Source organism: Dermacentor albipictus, chromosome 3 (assembly GCF_038994185.2).
Source record: "Dermacentor albipictus isolate Rhodes 1998 colony chromosome 3, USDA_Dalb.pri_finalv2, whole genome shotgun sequence".
Taxonomy (NCBI): Eukaryota; Metazoa; Arthropoda; class Arachnida; order Ixodida; family Ixodidae; genus Dermacentor; species Dermacentor albipictus.
Window position 1 is genome coordinate 110037515 of NC_091823.1, and position 23884 is coordinate 110061398.

General features: G+C 47.7%; 1 protein-coding gene across 1 annotated transcript in view; it reads right to left on the bottom strand.

Annotated features, from left to right (window-relative positions):
- The window catches only part of LOC139057741 (uncharacterized), a 77637-nt gene extending 58543 nt beyond the window's left edge, over window positions 1-19094 (bottom strand). Inside the window, exons 1-2 of the mRNA XM_070536493.1 lie at window positions 18771-19094; window positions 17169-17222 (exon numbers count right to left, since the gene is read on the bottom strand). Of these exons, the coding sequence (XP_070392594.1) occupies window positions 17169-17222; window positions 18771-19094 (378 nt within the window). The remainder of the gene's footprint in view (window positions 1-17168; window positions 17223-18770) is intronic.
- Between the last annotated feature and the right edge of the window lie 4790 nt (window positions 19095-23884).

The window sequence follows — 23884 nt, forward strand, 5'->3', positions numbered from 1 at the left end:
CAGAAATCTCAGCTGCGCAGTTCTTGGCTTCACTCCAGATACTAATGACCTTGTTCTTCTATAGCGACTCCCGGCGAGCTGCGGTGACAGCTGCACCTCCTTTCTTTAGGTCCTACTGTTCGCAGGCGTCTTTGTTATTCTACGCCGCTTCTCTCTCTTTATTTCTTTGTTTCTTAGGCAGTTGCTGCTCTTTGAAACCTATCTTTATCCCTTGGCGAGGCACACACGAGATTGAACTGGTAACTTGGCAAAAAAAAAAAAAAAAGGTAAAGACGCTCTTTCTTTTTCAATCACCGGTGTTTAAGCTCACTTTGGTGTCTAGAAGGAGGAAGCAAGTCGTTTAGAATTTCAAAAAACAATAACCACAAAAAAAAACACAAGCAAATGTTCGGAATTGTCCGCGACTTATAGGTTCGCTTTTTACTAAAGCTATTTTCCTTACAGAGTCACTGCAGGATTAAGCACGCCTCCTGCTCGGCCGGCACCGCTGGTAAGGAGCCACTGTTCATTGAGCTTCGTTCAAGCGAAGTCCCGATAGGCCACAGAAGCAATAGCTGCATAGCTCTGGCGAACCGGTATAGTGCGTCGATCCCACGCCTGGCTTTCATCCGCTGCAACCATTGCCGGCAGACTGGGCTATATGTAACCAATAAGGTGCCAATAACGCTCTACTTGCTTCTTTTCTTATGGACTGTTTTGTCTGGGCTATGCTCAAAATTTTCGTAACATGAAGATTAAATTAGTACGCAACTGAAGAAATAAGCGCGAACACATTTTTTTTTTTTAGCCCGCACCTGTACGCAAGGAGTGAGAGGTCGAACTCGGTGCGGTAGGCAAAACCCTGCGAGAAGTCAGAACCGTCCCCGTACGTAAAGCGCTGGTGATGCGCCTGACTGACCGGCGCTTCTTCTTTACATTTCATACGCTGGAGATGCGCCGGGCTAACCGGCGCTTCTTTTTCGTTACAGTTTTAATAACATAACCGGCAGCAATCGTCCTGTATTGTGAGGCATAGTATAAATATGCTCCCAATTCTCAGCACTGCATGGAACTAAAATAATATAACACTGTATTGACAGCAGCTGGCAGTATACCTTGTATTTGCTACCTCGCTCCAGGTCTGTGGCATGCTTTAAACCTGAAGTACAGAAAGTGCGGCCTGCGAGTCTTGCTGGTTTGTGAGACGATTTTGTAAGTGTGGCCCACCCCTCAAAGGGCAAGGCACTGGCAAGTAGGAAATCCGCTCTATATGATGCCATGGGCGAAACGTCTGCAAAATTATGTTTCTGCGGATAACTTTATCAACGTACTGAAGACGAATCAGGCCAGAATTAGAAAAGAGCTCCCGCTCTCGGAAAGACATATTGACAACGCCTCTGAATATGAACGACTACGCGCAATTCTTTGTAAGGTTGAACGCCGTTACCACCCTTCTGCGCAACTGTCGGAAGGTGCAGAGAACATTCCCCGTAATTGATATTCATCCCTTCCCTACAATGCACGGCCTATGTGAGTCCTTTGATTGAATGCGAAGGAACCTGAATTCTCGGAGTTCCGGAATATGCTTTGAGTTGCCTCACTTAATATTGAGAAGCATTGTTAACGATGAAGCCAGGGAATCCCCCGTTCGTGATCTACGCGTTCATGAATTTCTTTAGGAGTTCATCAGAATTACAATACATCACGCTAATTGTGCTTTGAAAGCGTTTGGCAATATATGCAACGCATTGCGCTCTCCTCATCGGTCAACTTTCCCAAAGATGGTAACTACCTAACCGGGACATAAGTTTTCTGCCATGGAGCTTCAACACACCTTTGACGGAGTTCCATTAAAGCTTGTTTATCTCTTTGTTGGCATCGAATTGCATGACAGTATCGCGTTCCCGTTATCTGACGGATATACATCGGTGAGCAGTTGTACGTCTGCTTCTCACGTTGCGGCACACAATAACAGCAAACATTACCTTTCGTCTCCCAACTTCGTCGTCTATACTTCGGCATAACAGCCTAGAATTCTGCAGGCTGCTATAGGGATGCTGGATACAACAAAGTCTGCGAGCTCTGTAATGTATCCTGACTAAAAAGCAAGACTGGAGTCACCGGCTCAATGTTTTCTTTTCATTTATGCAGATTTCTGCTGGCTGTCACGTATGCTGCAGCAAATACACTGACTACCGATTTCACCGCCAATCCATCAAGTTCAATTTCAATGGAATCCGAGTAACATTGGTACAACGGGAAACGAGTTAGCCGACTAACCGACTGGCGGCCGCTGCTCGCTCCCCGAGTATGATGGTCCATCTATATGTTGTTGTTGTTGTTGTTGTTGTTGTTATTGTTGTTGTTCTTCCTTTTTTGGGGAGGGGGCACCTTAAACGTTTTACATGAACGGCGTGGGGCAACACCTGCAGATATTTGCTTCGCAGTGAGCAAGCCAATGTGTCATTGCTCTACCGAGTAGATCTTAGACGGCAGTTTTCTGTAAACATAAAAATTGGCCATGCATTATACAAGGCGTAACAACTATCATGCACCAAGATTTAAAAACATGCAAATGTCACGTAGCTGGACACAACCAAGGTAATGTTGTTTGCAGTCGCTTGCGGATACTCATTGTTTGTTTGCATTACGCCTAACTACATAAATGATCTTAAGAAATCGAGTTATCAAGTATCATAATTAGTTGAAAAGTGTCAATGAGAAAATTGTAGAGCAACATGCTTTCTGTAATACGCTGTAATAAGCTGTAGATACAGCTTTCTGCTGCTCGATACGTGCGGCATAAAAGTGTTTTTCCGAGTGCGAAAGAAGCCCGCGAAAACACGCAAAATTACCGCGCTACTGGGCGCTCGGAAGACACGAAGACATTGAGCAATCTGTAGGCGTACGATGCATAATCAGTTGTCCCAGGAAAGGGCTATTTGGATAACACCGGAACAGCCCTTCTCCCTTTAGTGTCGATAAAATAACCTCGTGATGGTCATGATGGTGAGGCTAGTGCCAGTGTCGAAACCCCTGCTAAACGCAAGCGCCTGGAAGCGTCTATAGCTCTCAATTTTACGGTTACGAACGACAAGAAGGGACACAGAGGGGCTCGATTTTTGTTGATCCCGATAATATAAGGCCAGAATGCAATGAAGCCAAGGAAGACATAGGGATAAATAGATGTGGCTGAAATGGAAAAGCAGAAACTAAAGAAGACAAAAGTGGAATGAAAGTGGACGAAAACATCACTTGCCGCCAGTGGGGACCGAACCCACAACATTCGCTTTCCGCGTTTTATGCGCTACCAATTATGCTGCAGCGACGGCCATCACTACGTAAACTAACTTGGTGTATTTTTGTGTACTAGATCTAGCTCCGGGGTGTGTTAGCCAGCGCCATTCAAACCCATGGGCTGTCGTGGATCACCATTTTTTGCCCGGTGACGTGAACATAGGAAAGCAGGCACGTGCCTATTAAACCCTCATACGCCACCTAATGACAACAAGGCTGCCCGCTTCGAGACCCTTGCTATGAATGAACGAGAAGAAGGGAAACAGTAGGGCTCGATCTTCCTTAATCACGAGCATATACAGCTAACAGCCAATAAAGGATAATGTGCCATTCACGGCTCATATAGCTCGTTAGGCGTGACAGGTGATGCTTAGAGAAAAACGATGTTCTTCGTGAGTACGACAAAATTTGCTTTCGTCGCCACCACCAGCAGTGTAGACGCCGAAAAATCATACCATTACTTCTACTAGACACTGCGCAGGAACTTTCGTTTTCAACCTTCCCTGAAACCACAGTAATATCTGAATGTTGAGTTGCTGGCTGAGAAACGTACTATAACCTGAAAACAAAAAAAAACAAGAATAAAGAATAAATTGTAAGGCTGGACACCATCGTGGCTCGATGAATACATTTAACATTTTTGTTTCGCAATACAGTCCCTGCTATCTGTTTTGGAAATGAATGAATAAATGTATGATGGTTGACACGGTTATTGATAAATTGGGGAGTGTAGTACGCTCGCTACAGGCAAGCTTTGGAAATAAGACGTACAACAAGCGATATTAAGCTGTATTTATGTCCATATCTCTCAAATGACATGTCGCCCGGACTTGAGAGAATAATAAGAACATATTTTTGAAAAATAGAGAGAAGTTTCATTTTTTGTATGCTTCGGCCTCCTTTCAATCGTAGAATCTACGATGTTTCCGTGATGAATAATGAAGGGCAGATAGTCCCGCGGCGCTGCAGTGAGCAGTGTGCTGTGTTGTATGCGTATACTTATGTGCTTGCTGATTATTTATAAAAACTGAGATATCTCCCCATTATGGACTCGCATTCTTGATATGCAGTTCCTTCGCGCAGCTAGCAATTTCTTTTTTTCCCTTTATTCTGTAGGACGTTCGCCAGCAGTATTTCATATCATTGATGGATTGTTCTGTGTCCTTATTAAAGTAAAATAAGCTCCGTGCAGTGCAAGGCATCCGCCTATATAAACGTTACAGCGCATATCACTGCGACAAAACGCAACTGAAGTCGTCTCCAGTATGGCTTCGAACGCATCTCACCTGCTGGTCACATTCTCGCCGGTGAGTTTGGCCCAATTTTTTTTATCGGTATACGCATACTTTGCCTTTACCTCACAGCGCTAGGGCGATGAGGGTAGCCGTGAGGCGGAGTTACGGACAGCGTACCTAAAGGCGCACGTAATGAGACCGACTGAGAACCTTCGCTGCTTGTCAGCACCAAACTAAATAATTAGATAGACGCAGCTTGACGTTTACTGTCCTTACCGCTGAGACCAGTGTATACGCACCGCAGTAGGGCATGCGCACAGCTACTCAGCGAGCACACTTAATGCCTGTGCGCACAGCACTCGCGGCCAGCGGAAGTCGGAACACTGGCCTCTAATATCTAACTCTCTCCTCTCGGACCACGCATGCGCCGTCGATGCTGTGACAGCACGACGGCGCGAACCCGTCTTGAGCGTCCGTGTGATTGGTATCGCTGTAAAACAAGGCCTCGCAAATTAAATGTGCTGCCTGAAAAATCGCCGGCCAATATGGAAAGCTAGGAGGCTCACAGCGCCCAAAAGGAGACAGGAAGCACCCCTCGACCTAGGTGAAAGAAACAAAAACAAATTCCGCGAATAGCCTATACTGCTGTTAACGTTTCAGCCAAATTTTGCACTCGTGCGAGGTCTGTGGGGCTCACAAGCGGAGCTCCATTCCCAATTTTCTCTCATACACTCCCTTTTCAAACAGAGGCTATTTCCCCACCCACTTAGGGGTTGCGGGTGGTTGCCCCTTGACGTCAGCGGGCAGATTCCCATATAGCGCGGCCATTGGTTGACAGTTCACATCAATCAAGAAGGGTCTTTGAATCAGTACGATTCTTCCTGCTGTTACTGCGTATAATAGTAATAGTATTTTACTTGTAATTTCGTGCAATGTTAGTTGTAGTAATTTCAGTAAGAATTACGCACCTCCAGACTTTCACCTGCTCTTTCGACTGGGTGCAGCAACTGAATTACATTAGCTTGATTTCGTACGTACTATTAAGCCCCTGTTACTGGCATGGAAAATACGCAGCAACTTCTCACAGCCGTGTTAGCGACCTGCTGCAGCTGTTTGCCGCGCCCGCCCAAGTAGAAATGAAGATTTCGTTACACTGCTTTTCAATGTCGTAAACGTCGCGCCTCGCTAATTTCAGTTTAGTATTGTACGCTCAAGTGGATTCGAACCACGCGACACTTAGGCACAGATTACACGTATATGCTATGCCGTCCGCACCTCGCGCAGTATGGCGGTTAGCATACACAAGTTCGCCCTCGTACGAAGCTCGAACCCGGGACCAGCAACCAGAACGCTAGCAAATTGGCAGCCCTGATGATAGGGACCTTCATGGGAAGGCGTTAGTAGCGCGGATTCCATCTCCGGTCGCGGACAAACATCTCTTCAACTGCTAAGCTTTCTTTCTTAGAAACCCGTACAGCCTTCCTTTGTAGCTTCGTGCGATACAGTCGGGTGAATAACAATTTTCCCCTTCGTGGACCTTGCTTCACCTTGCGGGCTCCCGCATAAGTGATTTTCCAAATACAAATGAAATATAGAAACTAGCACGACGAATAAGCCGCGACACTGTCATGTCGTTTTCCTATCCGTGTTTGCAGGCTCCCCCGTATTCGCAGGCTGGTTACAGGAACGGAAAGCTTTACATCGATGGCGTCTTTGGTCTCGTCGTGGATGCGCTGGCAGACTTCGTTCCTTTCAGGTGAGCTTGCCCGATTGTGGGAAACTGGGTGCATCAACTTAATTGCATTAGCTTGGTTTCGTGCGTACCATTAAGCACCTGTTACTGGCATGGAAAATATGCAGCAAATTGTCACAGCCGTATTAGCGACCTACTGCAGCTGTTTCCATGGAAAGGGAACAGACCTACTGCTCGGCCCGCGATAATAAATCAGTGTGGGCTGGTTGGTACAAGCTGAACGTAATGTGATGACTGTAAAGCTGTAGCGATGCTATTACTCTCTATCTAATATGGTGATGCTAATACGCCTACTTCAGGCCTTCATGCTACATGTTTGTGAGCTTTGTAAATGCATATCGGCTCTATACTTGAACGCGCTTGGCGGCAATGAGTTACTCCTGGGTTTGCAAATGAGCTTGACACCGCGTAGCAGAAACAGGTTCATCATAATTAAGCGAAGTCCAGCTTTGAAAGGCAGACAATAAATACAAGCTATTAATACATCATCTATTTGACAATTACCAGGAATATACACGCACCAACACGGACGTTTCTGTAATCAAAGAAAGTGCGACTGCACCTTATGTTGTACCATCCTTACAGATAGAGTAAGCTTGACGGCTATAGGACGCTCGTCGTCACCAACAATAGCGGAATTAGTGGCAGTTTTGCAAGCCACCTATTTTATCAAAACATATGAGACACCAAAAAAGTGGGCAATTTGAACGGATTCCTTAGCGGCTCTATAGTCTTGAAACTATTGATGGCATCCAACCACGCCTATGAATAAAATACATAGTATACTGAACAGTTTAACACAGGCTATTTGAAAGAAAACTTGAAGTGATATTACAGTGGGTGCCGGGATATGCTGGTATAGCAGGCAACGTATTAATGGACACGTTGACGAAATTGGTCCATAAAGATGCAGAAGTTAAGCTCATCCACTAATGGACATGCAACGCATATTAGGAGTATTAAAGGAGGACCTGTGCATTGAACACGCTTCGCGTATTAGGATTGCGCTGCTCGAGACAGAAGGAAAAGATAGAACTACCCTGGACATTCGAGGACATCACATGCAACTTAAGTGTACCACGATTGCAATCAAAGAGCTGCATTCCATCTGCAGAAGCCAAGTCATTAGTCCTGGAACACCTGAACACGATTTACCCGAATCACCTACAAGTATACACAGATGGTTCTGTCAAGGCAGACGAAGACCGCTGTGCAGCTGCATTTTATATTCCCTCTCTAAGATATACGTGGTCTGGCCGTCTGGACTGTATAGCCTCGTCGACAGTTGTGGAAGGCGTAGCAATAGCTTCGGCTCTGCGCAAATTAAAGACTTTGCCTCCGCAGAATGTGGTTGTCCTTAGGGACTCAAAGGCCGCATTACAACAAATATACCGTGGCTTGCCATCCCTCAAGTTCCCACGCAAATCACTAGCCATCGTGAAAGAACTCAACAACAAAGGCTTCACAGTAAAGTTTCAGTGGATTCCTTCCCACATTGTTATCTCGGGAAACGAAAAAGCTGATGTGCTTGCATACGCAGTGCTCTATCATCCTCCCAAAATCAAGGCTCCAAAGAGTAGTCAAGTGCAAAAATCTGACATTCGATATCACTTTGCGTCGCTTTGGGTTCCACCACATATGTCCTGCGTAACCAAGAGATTGCGCCGAGAGGAAGCCACACTTCTATATCGAATAAGGACAGGATCTGCTAATACACCGGCCTGGTTATTTAAAACGGGGCGAATCAATTCTCCGAACTGTACGGCATGCAACGAGACAGGAGACATTGAGCACTTTTTGTGGTCCTGCCAGCAATTCCAAGATGAAAGAGACACTCTCCTGAAAAATCTGCAAAACAAGGACCTTCCGCATGCGCGCCTGCAACACCTTATATTTCCCGAGGGATCAGTTATAGCCCGCAAAGAAACTTCACGTCTCCTCATCGAATTCTTAAGAGAGACTGGCTTGATGGACATATGGTGAAACCTTTCAGCGGTATTGTGCGAGACGCTCGGGCGGAGCAATTGCCGGCCTTGTTCGCCAGGCTAAACCCGCCTGTTGCTACAATTCACCACCACCACCACCACCACCACCACCACCACCAGGACCTGTGTATGTCAGCCTGGTTTACTGAAAATACGAAGGAATCAATTCTTTACGAAGTGGACCCTCAAGTCAAATGCCAGCTGGATTTAGAGGAGGAGGAACAAACTTTTATTGAAACCAGCAGTTTAGTTGGCTGGTCCTAGGCCTCCCATGTGGGGACATTGAGGTCTTGTCTCTTCACCGCCTCGCAGGCTTGCTGGGTAGCCCAGAGTTGGTCGTCGAGGTGGGAGCTACGCAGGGCGGCGCGCCATCTCGACGAGAGGGTCACAGTATTATTTGTCGTATATTGGAGTTCCCATTCCCATACCATGTGGGGAAGCGATGCTGCCTGAGTTTTACAGATATTGCAAGTGTTACTAAGGTAGATACCTGGATATATCCTGTGGTAACGTGTTAGTGAGGGGTACGTGTTTGTCTGTAAAAGGCGAAGGGTGGTTGTCTGTGCTCTGTTTAGCTTGTGATGAAGGATGGGGAAGGTTCTTTCGAGATAGATGATTTCGTAAGGTCGTTGTAGCTGGTGAGATGATCGCGTTCCGCGGGTGCACCTGCGCTGTCTCCGGCACGGTAGACAAGGCCTCGTGTTACGGAGTGAGCGACCGCGTTGAGGTTGGTGACGTGCGGATACACGTCGCCGGCGTGGACTGGGAACTAGACGAGAGTGATTTGGTTTTCGAGTGAGTGAGGGGCTTGGTGTAGGATGCGTTGTGCTTGTTGTGAAATACGACCTTTGCTGTAATTGCACGGATTACTTTGGCGCCAGCAGTCGTTAATGTACTCGGTGAGCTGTTCCACCGAGGGGTCGTCTAGGCTTTTGAGAGTTTTGTTGGTGACGCCGTTCGGGCCTGGGGCTGCACGGCTGTTCACTTTGGGCAGAGCAGCGTGTCACTCGGCCACGCTGAAGTGCTCATCGAGGGGAGAATTCGAGGACCCCGCGTACTGTCCGTGAGGCATTACGGGCCCGGAGGAGATGTACTTTGGCATAAGGTATTGGTGACAGCATAAGGTATTGCGCCTCGGTTTCTGGGAATATAGGAGTTTGGTGAGACGATGCTGTTGTTGTGAACGGATGCTGGTACTGTCTAGAAGATGTTTAAGAATTTTCCACGAGTGGGAGTGGTGGAGTTGCCGGTCTAGAGAATTACGAAGCTCCGCCCATCGCTGTTGATTAAGGCCGCGTTTTCGTCGATAGAGCTGTGACGTGTAGGAGAGTAATTTCAATGATCGAATGATCGCTGCTAAGATCGTATTGAGTATTGCGCCATTGAGCGTTCACTACATTTTTGATGAACGTGAGGTCAGGCGCCGTGTCTCGCGCAGTGGAAGTGCCGAGGCGCGTGGGGAAAGTCAAGTCGGTGGTGAGAGTGAAGCCGAGATCGTGGGAGTCTTGCCAAAGGTTACGGCCCACAGCGGAGCAGTGTTAGTAGCCCCATCCTCTGTGCAGAAGGTTGACGTCCCCGCCGATGACGAGGGGGCTGCTGCCAGCGGCGTTCAGGGCCTTTTTAAAGAGCGTTAAAAAGCGACTGTGGCGTAGGGGCGGGGCGTCATAGATATTGAGGATGAAGATGCCGTCCGCACCCTTTTTGTGTTGAAAAGTTCAATGAAAAGGTGTTCGGTGTGATGGTCGGGGAGAACGTGTTCGATTGCGGGGATTCTGTTGCGGACAAACGCGGAGACTCCATGGGGGGCGTTGGTAGCGATGAAGGGTTGATATCCGGAAATTGTGAGTGGAATGTCGTGCGTTTCCTGGAGTATATGAGTACATCCGGCTGACGTGACGATGTGCGAAGGTGTTGACGAAGAACGAGCTGTTTGTGGGGGTAGCCTCGACAGTTCCACTGCCATATCACTGTATCAGTGTTAGTGTGTGCCATGATGAGCGATCTAAGAGGCCGTTGGTGGCGAGGCGGAAGTGTCGTGAGTGATTCCGCTCGTGTCCATTATTATAGCCGGGGTGACGGGGGTGGATATGGTGAAAAGACTCTGGATGTTGTTTTATATAGCGGTAACTTTTTGCATTACGGCGAGCAGAGCGTTGTCGAGAGTTTCGATGGGGCTCTCTAGCGACACGAGCATGTCTCTTACTTCTGAGCGCACTGGTCCCGTAGATCCTCTTTGGAGGGCTCGCTTTTTGTTGGGCCGGTGTCGGGAGTTCCCTTGAAGGTGTGATGCTAGGGGGTTCTGCGCCTTTGTGTGTGGATTGTGTTTTGCGTTGCTTTAGGTTCTGAACTTCCTGTGTGAGTTTTTGAATAAGGTCGCGTATACCTGCATTTTCTTTCTCAAGTTGATCAATGACCGGATTGCCAGTGTTTTGTTTAGGTGCAGGGGGAGACCTGACCGGAACCTCTCGCGAGAGGCGTGTCATAGCCTCTGCGAAGCTCACTTTTTCTGAAATCTGTCGGCTCCTTGGGGTCGATCCGGATCTCGACCTGCGATGGCATGATCCAGGTCGGGAGCGGGAGCGGTGTTTGGTGTCCATTAGCCGGAAATCACCTGGCTGAGGGGTTGATTTCTGTGCCGTACGTTGTTCCCAGAGGCGTTTCCGAATGACGTATGGCGTTTTGTATTTGGCCATACACCCTTTGTCCGCCGTGGGGTGGGGTCCACCGCACAACGTGCACTTGGGGTTGCATTGATGGTCTTGGTCGAGATTGCGGGCGCCGCAGCTCCTGCAGATCTTGTTGTTAGGGGATGGACAAACATCTATGCGGTGCCCGAGACGGCCACGGTGGTAACATATGTCGATGTTCTTGCGGTACAAGGAGCAGGGGATCAGTGTTGCACCGTATGGGACCAGGTAAGGCACACTGGGTCGGTCGAAGGCGATGATGACGGTCGTGGTGGTGAAACCGATGCGCTTGGCGGCCAGGGCTTGTGGATTGCGGTCATTTATGATGTTAGCGTCAATTGTCTGAGCGCTGTCGGTGAGGGGAATACCTCGGATAACTTCTTTGGTAATGTAGTCCTGGGCTGCCTCGTATGCGTTGACTTCGTGGCTGACACCACTGACGTGGATATGTTTCATGCGCACGTACCTGTCAGCATTGTGCAGTCGGGCCGTGCTGATCACGACGATGCTTTGTTGAACGCCCGGACAGATCGTGTCGTCTTGGCTGGAGTCACTTTGGGGCTGTCGCCTTTGGGGATATTTAGTACCCCTTTAGGTCTGACGACGACCTTAATTTAGTTCTTAATAAATTGGGGCATACGTCCGGCCTTGAGGACTTGAGATTTAACGTTCTTCCTCGTTTTATTGCAAGAGCGGGAGTCTTGCGATTGGGGTGGGTCGTCGTCAGATTAGTTTTGGCTGCGTCTGCCGTCGGGAATGCGGGACCGAGCGGTGCGCCAGCCCATTTCGGCGGTCAGTTCTTCTAGAGTGATGTCTTCACCGATAACTTGAACCTCCATTCTCGCCGCGCAGCCGGCGCGTGCTTAGGCTTAGCATGGCGATGGCGTGGTCGTGGCACAAAAACGTTCGTAACACTGGGAACGGAAGTGTCCCACATGAGAACTAGGTGTCCACGGAATCCTGGTGACTTCACAGATCTAGTGATGTAAAACTCAGACCAAGAGTCACCAGAAATCGCTGCGAAATCACTTGGTGAAGCCGGAGCCCTGCTGCTGTCAGAGCTTTTTTTTATGAGTGAGTTTATGAGTTTTATGAGTTTTTAGGAGTGAGTTGACGACTGGAATTCTGCTTCTGTGCAAGAGAAGGACGATAAGGGTGGTGTTAAACGCACGGCGGCCGCGCGCATTCGCGACCGGAAGAAGAGCCGTCTTTTGAGGCGACAACGTGAGTCCCAGAAAGGAACACCATTGATCTGTAATTGTAAGAGCGAGCTGCAATCTTGTGGCTTGAATTTGGAGAGACGGGTGGACGGTCCAGACTGTGATGTCATCTGCACAAATGAGTGCGTGCAGGTCAACAATGCCGCCCAATCGCCATGCCAAGGGTAGGAGGCTAATGTTGAAAAGTATGGGCGCCAGCACTGACCCTTGCGGTACAACGCGATGTGGCCGAAAGGATCCCACATTCGCCTTGTTGATGCTGCTTGAGCGTAATCTTCTTTATAAAGTTACCAAGATGCTAATTCATCGACTGCGCCTTGGGGCAGTATACACCAAACATTTCCTATATCGCTTAAAACGTGCTTCTTTACCGACTTTCTCCTGTGGCCACAACGATGAGGATGTTCAGCATCTACTCCTCGGCAACTAGAACAAGAGCTACACTCCGTTGATCCTCACCGACCTTTCTCACCCGCAAAATTGCTGGGCCCACGGCCATCGCAAATATGTCACAGCGAAAAGCACTGAACGCATTGAATGTTTTTACGAAGATACAGGCATCCTTAACTATAACTTACTTTTATTATTAGTGATTATTAGCACTTGTATATTACGTGTTATACTCTTTTGTATTCTGTGCTCGCATTATTCTAACTGTGTAATTCCTTATCTGTTCATATGCTCATCGAAAACTTCGCCATGGCCGCTCGTGTGTGTTAGTGACTTTATTTACAAACTCGTTGTGGGGCGACTTGCATTTGCCTTTCATACGCATATGTCCGTGGGTGTATAGGACTGTGTGCTGCGGATCTCTGGCCTTATGATGTGGTTTGTATTCATTTTCTTGCAACATAATGCTTATATTGTTGTGTCTGCTATGCGAAAAGGAGTAGCCGTCACAATTATAAGATGACTATATCTTTCTTTTATATTAATTTCAAAATCTACAAGCAATAATGATAATAATAATAATAATAACAGGCAGGTAATAAGCTTACGTTGGGGCCCACACCCTTGTTGTGAACAAGTTACCAGTATATGTGTGTCCCTAAACGACAAGTTTTCTTCTTTCCGTATTTCCTTCCCGGCAGCTTGTTCCTTTCGGAGCAGTGCTTAGCGCACAGTGTACTGCCCAAATCTGTTGACCGTAAGAACACCTTCTCATCTTTCTGCGCCTTTAACATTTGAGACATGATTATTGCAACACTTTCTTTTTTTAATGTAAACATGGGTTTCTTGAATCGTTCTGCAAGAAACGGAGAGCACATTTGGTGTGTAACAGCTGTTACCCATAGTTAACGGCTTATTGTGGCCGTTAGATCCTTTTCCAAGCACTGGATTCGATCTGCATGGTGTTCTGCACTTGCTTCTGTAGCGCGTGTGGTACCTCTGTTTTCCGCCGCCATTCTTTTGAGCTGCAGCTACGACATCGTGTACGACCACCGACTGTCGTTTGGAGTGCGCCTGCAGAATGGTTCTTACACAGGCATCATCGGACTTCTTCAGAGTGGGGTAAGTGGACGCGCGGGGCTTAGGAATACATTGGCTTTTGGCGAGCTGCCGGCCAAGAGCGCCAGGCTAAGCCCGCCTGCTGCAACACCACTACGGCCACCACTTTTTAGACGAGCTTGCAGTGTACAGTCAAGAATAAAACAGCGCTCTACACATGACCGAAAACTAAACGAAACGACACGAGCTCTAACTTGAAACTAAAGATAGCGACTGAAACCTCTCCACAAAACTGGTTAATGTTCAATCTAACCACTAAGCAGCGATCACGATCTTTTGTCAACTGGTTTTTAACAGTCTGTTGGCTTCTTATTCAGCTTCAAATAAGCTTTTGTGTAAAAAATATCTTTTCCAAATTAGTGCGATCTCATGCGTTGTCGGATGTTTCATTTTCCCGGCATATACGTTCTTTTCTTGGTCTCCTAAAAATTTCATTGATATGGTTAGACTGTGCGCGAACACCACCGCCAAATTTATTAACATAGCGATCAGGAGTCAGGTGACTCCATCCTGTTCCTGCAAACTTCCTAATATGGTCATTGCGTCTGATTTTCTGACGACATCAACTAGGCTACTACATCCTTAGCAGACATTCTCTTACTCATACTCGTAGGCAACCGCGTCATTCCATTAGCTGCCCAACTATACTTCTTTCTTTTAATCTTAGCTAAAAAGTCAACTGTCTGATTTTGCTGTCTAATCCATGCTGCCGTCTTCCTCGCTAATAACATTTTGTGCACCAGTTTTTGCCTCCATCGCTTTTTTATCGCGGTTTCCAACTTCTTTTGAAGTCATTTTGAGAGCCTCCCATAATTTCATACGTAGTGGCAGAATACGCGAATTTTGGTTGCGTTGGTGTTGTGAACTGCACTGCACTGGTTCTCGGATGTTGTCATGGTAGTTTGGACTGTGAACGAATCACTAGATACCAGTTATCACTTTCCTCGCTCAGGTATAACCCATTTCTAACACAAGCCGCCGCGAATATCGGCATCCCCGGAAAAACTTCCTAACCCTAATGCGAAGGCGTTAGGAAATATTTGTCACGCTTTCCAGAAACACAGAACATTCCGAATTACAGCACGTATGGAATTGGCATGATGTGTAACGACTATCGGCAAACGTGCTCTGAAGGGTCAGCGCAGTTTCAACTGCCTTCGCAAGAGTGCAGACAAAGAAACGTACTTAACGGGCCGAGGTAGCCGCCTTTGATCTTTAACTCGATTGCGTTACTAAAATGCGGTTTCACATCTGTCTTCGTCTTCGTAGCGCCTTAGGCTTTTATCACTTGCACACCTCCCAGGCCGCGGACCTGGCAGCTGCCCCCGTGCTTGTCCGCTACGACCGCACCGAGGTGGCCACGTACGCACCCGTCCTGTTCTCGAGCCACTGCGGTCTCATCGCCGTCGCGGGAGAGCCCGCTGTGAACGCATTCAGCTACTTGTTTGTATTCGACTGGGAGGCAAGTCACAAAAGAGCTGGATGACGGTGCCGCGCGAATGTCTTTTGTGTGTGTGTGCGTGGTACAGTAAGTAAACACACTTTCGGTGCACTCGGTTGTTCGGGTAATCGTGAATTGAGCGTCTTTCGATGAAAGCGACAAATCAAAACCACAGTCTCGTTCGGCGTCCGCACGGGGCAGGCCGCAAGTTACAGCGTCTGTAGGAGTTTTTTTTTAGCAACTCCCAAGCCTGCAAAACCTTCTGAAGGACGTTTTTATAGGAGGTATGTAGGTATACATGACTGAGCGCGGAAGTAATGGCACCATCGGAGAGAATATGAGGACCTCGAGCTCTAACCATACGAAACGCGACCGTTATTCAAGTGCCAGCTAGCTCCATGGGTATTGCGCACATATTTGCGGTCCTTGAACTGTTATCATCAATCTGTGTTGCCTATACTGTCCCAATCCCCAGTGGCTGGTGCCCAACGGTGTCAATTGCGCACAGGATTGGACGTAATTAAAAAATAGAAAATAGAATCGGAATCGACCTATATATTCTTGAAGCAAAGCGCGAACGTGTCGCTGAAATATTTGTCGTTAACGGCGATAAAAAATTTTTATAGCGAGAGTGCACGTACTAATTTAAATGCAACAGGGCAGGTCCGCTTGATGCGCTGGCTGTTCTTTCGATAAAAGCCGGAAATGGAGCCAACATATAGCTCAATAAATGCTGCTTAACAGGTCTCTCAACTTCTACATGTACGGAATAACCTCTTGCTCGGACTTTTGTAAGTTCCTTTTGCTTATGTCCTCATGCTCTGGTTTCATTCTTTATTTTTTTTTCTTTTGCGACAAAGCTGTCCATGTTACTTGAATCAGTAATATACGTGCAGAGAGCGTGTTCGGTTAAATGTGTGAACAATAAAGTGCCAGCGAACACTATGACAGACTTCCCAAAGATACGTAGGGTGGTGGATATATCATGCAGGCAACATTAGGAGAAAGGTAGAAGGGGATGCGTGCCAAATTCAGAGAGAGAGAGTAGCATAGATCAAGTGAACAGCGTGTGCAGCGGTAACGGAATCATGTCTGCAGCACCCAATGCCTTTCGAGGCACGATCCTGTTCAGCAAGTGTGGCAACTTCACATGTGTTTGGTCGATGATTTGGCGAAGCCTCGTAAACCTTCTCAGTGCTCGTATTCTCTGTTACCCACTCTCTTAGCAGACTATGCAATGCAATGAAGTGCAAAATGGCCACTCGCTTTGAATCAATTTCTGCTTCCTTATTTGTTTGTTTTTTGTGCATTATCTGTCATTTCATTTTGTATAGGACAATTTTTCTTTTCGACAGCAATCTTCTGTTACATGTGGCGCAAACTTCCCTGTCCACGCTTGTTTTGCGAAAGCTGCTCAACTTCTCGCAGTACGATTCGTGGTTTGGGGGCTTCTGCGCATCGTGATAGTTGGGAAGTATACAGCCCACAGCTGAAATTGACAGTCCCGCTTTTTACCATTGGTGTTTTCTACTACGTGTTTTGTGTCGTCGTTTGTACGGCCGCTGTGCATGCCAGCTGGGACGCAATGCAATATTATGACGAACGCACTAGCCTGACAGCGCATTCAGTAGGGACCCAGAGGAAGGCCACTTTAGGGTAAACATTTTACAGTAGTGATTGTTGATTAGCGAACTGACGGAAGGTCTGATCAAGAGACCAAAATAAAAAAAATTAGAAAAGCATTCGACCCTCGAAATTTCCCCACCCTTACCATCGTTGTTTTTCATGGCAGGCTGACATGCGCAAAGCATGCACTACATGGTTCCGGTATGGGTTGCTCTTTCGAGGATTGCCAGTAAGGCACACACGAAGACAGTAAGGCACACAGGTAAACAAACGAGCGCTCCCGTTTGTTTATCTGTGTGCCTACTGTGTGCCTGTCTTCGAAAGCGAAGCCCATACCAGTATACAGTTCCAATTAGCCCAAGAAACAGCACCGTATACATGGTCCATTCCATCCACCTTCACTTGCTAAACTGCTCCAGTAGGTACTGCAACTCACTTGTCGCTTCACCCGCTTGACACGAGGCCACCTGCACTTCACCGTTCGTTTCACCTGCGGGCAGAACCAGTTCCGATCATTCATTGCACTTGCGGCATAGGAAATGTACGGCTATGCAAGAAGTGTCTGTCCGGTTGTCCACAAGCGCGGAGCTGAAACTTAACCGCAGTGAACTAGTTCCTGAAGTGCAGGGCAAAACGGAACGGACAGCTTGCAGGAATGCTCCTATAGGCTGCACTATAGTCGCACTGAGGGCCGTCCACGTGGCCAGGCGAGTTACGGCGAGTGAAAGTCACGCCTATTGTAATGTGCCCCACTTCGCCGTTTTTCTTTTACTTCTTTGATTAACATGCTGCGGACGCGCCTCGTTCATTTTTACAAGGCAAGGTCTTGTGGTGCCCTCCCTGCCCAGGTGTGGGCAGTCCTCCTGGCCACCATTCCGGTCGTGTCTGCGGCTCTAGCTTTCGTTGAAAAGCGGAGGCCGCGGACTAAAGGCAGCTTCATCTGGGAAATGTACGAGAATGCGTGGGACATACTCCGTTCTTTCGCCTACGAAGGTTTGTAAATATGCGTGCCTCAAATTGGCGCCATAGAGCTGAAAGTTTTGTTGCGCAATAATAATAATACTTGCTGTCTCGTATTCGGTGAGCCACTGAAGCAGATCATTCTGATCAAAAATTAAAATAAAACGATGGAATCCTACAAACTCGGTGGGGACTGGAAATTCAGGTAGTGGTACTGCCGCGAGAGACTTTGTGTTGATTTTGAGGGTAAGAAGTCGGCGTTGATCGCATGAAACTGTATATTTGTGGTAGGTAGCAATATACAAGATTTGCTAATATTTACTTATCCCCAGAGAAGTAACAACAAAGAAAAGCGAAATTTTCACTGTGCCAAGACAACAGTGAATATACTCAAGACATGTAAGCTGTCAATTATGCTTTTTTTGTCATACTTCGCTGTTGAAGACGGTAAGTTATCTAGTTCCGGAAAAAAAAACTTCGTTTTGCCTGTATATCTTGCAAATATGCATTAGCGAGGCATGCTTCGTTACACCGATAGCTGCCGTATTCATCAGGTGCGAAGTCTCTACCGCAACCGTAAGATGGTGCCGTAATGAAGGCTAGCTACAAGTGCACTTATAATATACGTATAAGGGTTTCGTTCGGGCTACCACGCGAAATATATTTTCCCAGTGATGATGAGGCTTAAAGGATTCGCTTGTGAACAGCGCATGACGTGACCCGGACACTGAGGTGCACAAGGCTCCTTTCTGTGAAACAGCGCGTGAACGGTTCCTTAAGCTACCTTGCGCAGAACCTTCTTTGCTGGCGTGCTATGTACAAGGCAGCGTTCACGAATCACTTCGGTCTTCTTCGGTAAGCACCTAGATGCCTACAATACACCGACAAGCTCGACGTTCTCCTTTGCTCACCTAGTGGGCTCACCTTCCAGCGCAGAGAAAGCAGGAAACGGTATGGCTGGTCGATTTGGTGTCGAAATGAAAGCAAGGCGCTATGGGTTTTCTGCCCGCGTGTCTTCGCGTGACGCTGCGTATTCCAAGGTCTACCATCCCCAAGTGGGTCACCATAATGAGCTCACCATGAGACCAGCTCGGCTGGGACTTTCGCACGGCGTGCAGGGCACACGGTCCAGACGAAGAGCCACGGTGGGCGGCTCCTCTACTCGCTGTGGTGGCTGACTGTGCTGGTGCTCACGAATGGCTTTGCCGGCCAGCTCAAAGCCAGCATGGCCATCAAGACAGAGCCAACGCGGTTCCGCTCTGCAGGTGATGTCGCCGACCAGCCGGCGATAAGGCCTTTGATATGGAAACACACGGTCTACGAGACTTACGTGCGGGTAAGTGCATGTGCGTCGTTCACAGGCCTGTATCAGTGGGCTGTCGAGTGCTTCAGTTGATGACATATTGTCTGTCCTAAAGAAAGAAAGCACACTGCGAATACAATTTTTTTCAGCAGATTCAGAGGCCGAACGTTGTTCGCGCCTGGCCTCCTGCGAAAAACCAGTATACATACTCGGAACATAAATAGAGAAATATTATTAGCAGAGACAAAACTTGAGTGTCCGACTAACTGACGAAGAAAAGGAAGAAACACTAGCTGGCCTTGCGTCCAGCAGTTCAGGCTATCATTCATTGAGAACGAGCGTCTCTCTCACGGGGTTCTCAGGTCATAAGCGCATGCCTCTTTTTCTTGTCTTGCAACGTCAAAGTTGTTGAAGTCGAGCGTGTAATTCACACAACGTGTTGTACACACGTGCAGCTTCTAGACTTTCCCTGCATCTCACGAGATCAGCGTGCAAGAAAGTGTACACTGCACCTTTTCGTTTTGGCGTGGGTGAATATAGCAGGGCGTCTCGAGATTGGGGCAATACATGTACCTTTGTTCGGGCACGAAACCACCAAAAGCAATCTCTGTTCAAAGCAGTGCAAGAATAAATGGCTCACATGGTGCACCAATGCTTTGGATTCCTGGTGCACCCAGCAAGTTCGAACACCTCGTAGCGGCTTTAATGTCGTGTCAAACTATGCATGTTTTACATTGTCGACTATAAGACACACTGTCGCGCGCACTTGAGCTTTTTCATTATTATTATCATTATCATAGGGTTTTAGGTGCCAAAACCACTTTCTTATTATAAGGCGTAGTGGCACTCCGGAAATTTCGACCACCTGGCGTTCTTTACCGAGCACCTAAATCTAAGTACACGGGTGTTTTCGCATTTCGCCCCCATCGAAAGGCGGCCGCCGTGGTCGGGATTCAATCCCGCGACCTCGTGCTCAGCAGCCCAACACCATAGCCACTGAGCAACCACGGCGAGTGTTCCTTGAGTTCTTGATGCATGGCATCACACCTTCGTGGATACATTTCCTCATCAACCTAATTATACCCACTCCCGAGCTGAAATGCTCGAATTTACAATCCAGAGAAAAGACGGGGAATGCGGCAGATGGAAATTCAAGACGATGAGCAAAACGTGAACAAGGTGAATGCCGGAGCCAACGTTTCAACAAGTGGACTTGTCTTCTCGAATTTACAATGTTACTTTTATATTTCAAGTAAGTTTTAGCAGCGTTAGGCATTACCCCCACACTGATCATGAGGTTAGAGAGAGAGAGAGAGAAGAGAGAGAGAGCAGAAGAAAAAAAGGCAGGTAGGTTAACGAAGGTCTCACACGGCTGGCTACGTTGCACGTTGGGAACGGGAAAAAGTAAGACAAGGTTAGATAATTCTGATACAGTATTGCCTATAAACGTAGTTCGGAAATGCCAACATCTTGTTATTGTGTATTACGTGTAACCAGCTGTTAGCAATTGGCGACGCATTCCAACGAGTTGGTGTTTAGTAGTAAAACGCTCTTAGCCAGTTAGCAAGAACAAAATATAGTGCCGTATTATTTCCATCAACTAGGACCTCCATACTTCTCGCTTGTCTCATATCTGAAGTTGCTCGCTGCCTCACCACACGTCGCCGCTTGATAAGCTGAGCTCTGAGCCTTCTTTTGCCTTGACAAAACTGCGCCAACGATAATAAAGCCTACGCCATGCCAAACCAGCGTATAATTACGTCCTAGCCTGTTTTACATGACTTATTGCTGCCACTGTTGTGTAGTGTACAAAAATATAGAAGAAGACGTGGGCTAGAGGAGAACTCTCGTATACGTATGGCTGCGCAACATGTGGTTGGGCTCAGCCCACTGAAAGCGTTATAATCATTCATAAATGGCCCAGCTTTTTTTTTTTTTTTTCATAGCTGGAACGCATGGAAGAGCGGCTGTATTTGGTTCACGTTGCAGCCGACACGGTTATCTTTCAAAATAGTTCAGTCGCACTCGAGCGTTGTCATAACGTAATGTCAGTCCGTATACGCGCTTACGGCAGCTTCACTAGTTGCCTGCAATGGCGCCACAGCGCTTATGGCTACCGTTGTCGCATGCATCGCGGTAATGCGGACGCAAGTGTGCGCTAATGCGTGCTTATTTCCCTGAGGAAAGGCGCACACTTTTAGGCACGAGGTCCCTCTTTTGTTTTCCCGCCTGCAGACGTCCGAAAGACCATCCATGCAAGCCCTGACCCGGCAGGTGCACCGACACGGCGGGTTCGTGCCCATCGCCGAGTTGTATTCTTCCGCTGCCATGGAGCAACTGTACAGCGGCCGCGCCGTCATCATCAGCGACCGCATCGTGACCATGAACATGCTTTCCAAGCAGTGCCGGCTCACCGGAGGGAGGCTGTACGTGGCGCCGGAGCTGCTCTTCACTCGGTTCTTCACCGTAGCGCACTCGAAGCGCCTGCCTCCGGAGCTCGAGCGCAGGATACACGCAAAGTGCGTCTTGCTGTACTTATCTAGTTTTTAAGAATGGATGCCGCTTACGTACGCTGAAGGGACATACAATATTAGACAGTTTTAGTTGGGCGTCCGCAACCACCTACGTACGCAGCGCGCGCATGACACGGCAATAGTTGGCCGGACGCGGAAGTTGAGAAGGGGATTGATGACTTGCACGAGTAGGCACCAGTAGTGTGCTACTCAGCGCCGCGATATGCCACCTTCTGAAACGGTGTAGCCAATATCAGCCGCCACGAAGTCACCCCACAAGCCGGAGTCATGTCTTTGGCAAGAGCGATATCGAAAAACGCGCTCTCGCGGACGCGCGAGAACACGCGAGAACGTCCCACAAAGCCCGCTGAGCCAACGCCACGTATATAGCATAAGGTCTTTACACTCTGATTCATGACGTCATGCTACCTGGCCCGGCTGCCATAGAATCTAATGGGGACGCTCCCGACTAGGCAGCAGTGATTTTGACGTCCCCGCTTTCATCACGCCAGCCTTGTCAACGGAAAGTTGGGGCCAGGTAGCGTGACGTCATGGATCGGAGTAAACAGGCCTTGCGCTATCTAGGTGGTGTTGGCTGAGCCCGCAGCGGACGCTACGCGGCTTTTGAAAAGATGCGGACGCACGCAAGCTACCGTGCGTGCTCCTGCGTACTGCGCATGCGCACTGACGCCTCCGCGGGTTTGCTGCGTACGCAGAGCTCCTGCGGACGCCGAACTAAATCTGTCTATTAATAACGCCTGCGCCCTTACTAAGCACCCATATAGCGTTCCCATAAAGTTGGACCCGCTGCAGCTAAACATTCCGAGAGTGTCGCAATAGTTGAGCTACGCTCGATAACTGTTACGACGTTCGAACGCCCATAAGGCTACGAAATTGTAAAGTGAAAGTGAAAGGAAACAGGTATAACGCTAAGGCAGATAAGCCCATCAAGGAGTACAATTATTTTAGGAAGAAGGAATTAATCATGTTTTTTGATCTGGAAATGCAGTTAACAGAGAGGGAAAAATTTAAGGAGTATAGGCAGGCAACTTCTACCGGGATTGGCAAAACGCCTGTCTACAGTTCAGAAAAAAGCTGACATCAAATGAAATTGAAGATTGAAAAGAAGAAAGGGTAGAGAAATAACAGGATGAATAGTCTAAAGTGAAGCAATGAGAAAGATTTCGTGAGACAATAAACGAGAAAAGCGTGCAGCCCGCGAAAGAGGTCTTGCGCTTAACTCATTCCTCCGAAGTGTTATTTATGTTAAACCAAGCTCCCAAGAAAGAAATTTGTTTGAGCCCCTCGTCTGCAGCGTTTAGTGTGAGCGCACTCCGTCTCGGCCCACGTCTCCATCTGTCGGGTCAGTTGACGACTAAAACATGACGACCGAACACTGGCGGCAAGCATGTCAGAAAGAAAGGCCTTAAACGCTACCAGGGGTTGTACTCTTAAAGGCGAAGCTTAAAGGGGCTAACAACTGGGCAAAATGTGTTGCGAGAGGTTGATGGAAATGAAATGACCACTATATATAGTGGTGGGCATTCCAGCACGCTGTTCGCGATACAAGTAAGAACTATAATTTTAAATTTGCGAAGAATTAAAGGCTCAAAAACCAGTAAGTAGTGAGACCTGGCGATGAAATCTTGATACTTCGGATATATTCTGGGAGATTACTGTACGTAAGTAGACTGTTATTAAGTAAACATGATTATTGCTTAAAATTGCGGCTGGTAAAGTATTACACTCGCGCATTATTCTATGTTTCCGAAATAGAAAAAAAAGCACGCGTAGCTGCGCCAACACGCTAACTCTATCACGTGCAAAGACATCGTTTCGTTTTCGGTCCCATTGGTTCAGTTTTGACTGGCTAAATACCAAAGCAGTTCGACAGGAAACCACGAAAACACGTAGCTATTATCGCCGAAATCATTTAACAATTCGGTAAACATGAATCGCAGGAACACTGACTTGATAAACAAAATCATACTTTGTTACAGCGCAGCCCACACTTGTCGTCTACCTCCCACTAACGCCGGCGTATAATCGCTATACCGCTCACCTATCACCGTTTTCAGCATGCCTCCAGTGAACGACTACATCCTCACTGCAGATCGAAAAATTCTGATAAAAAATGTTCTAAGGCGTTTTCCGCGTTAGCGCTTCATGATTATACACAGTTACCGGTAGGCTTTCCATTGCAGTAAAGTAATGGGTACCATGAAAATTGGTTGTCAGTCCCTTTAAGCGTCTCCCAAGTTTATTGTGCTTCTTGAGGGCGACTGGTCTGCGAGATTGTCTCGGACTACACGACGTTCACGCGCGCCTACACGTTACCCGCGTCTTTCCTTCCTCCTCGCCTTTCTATTAACCTTT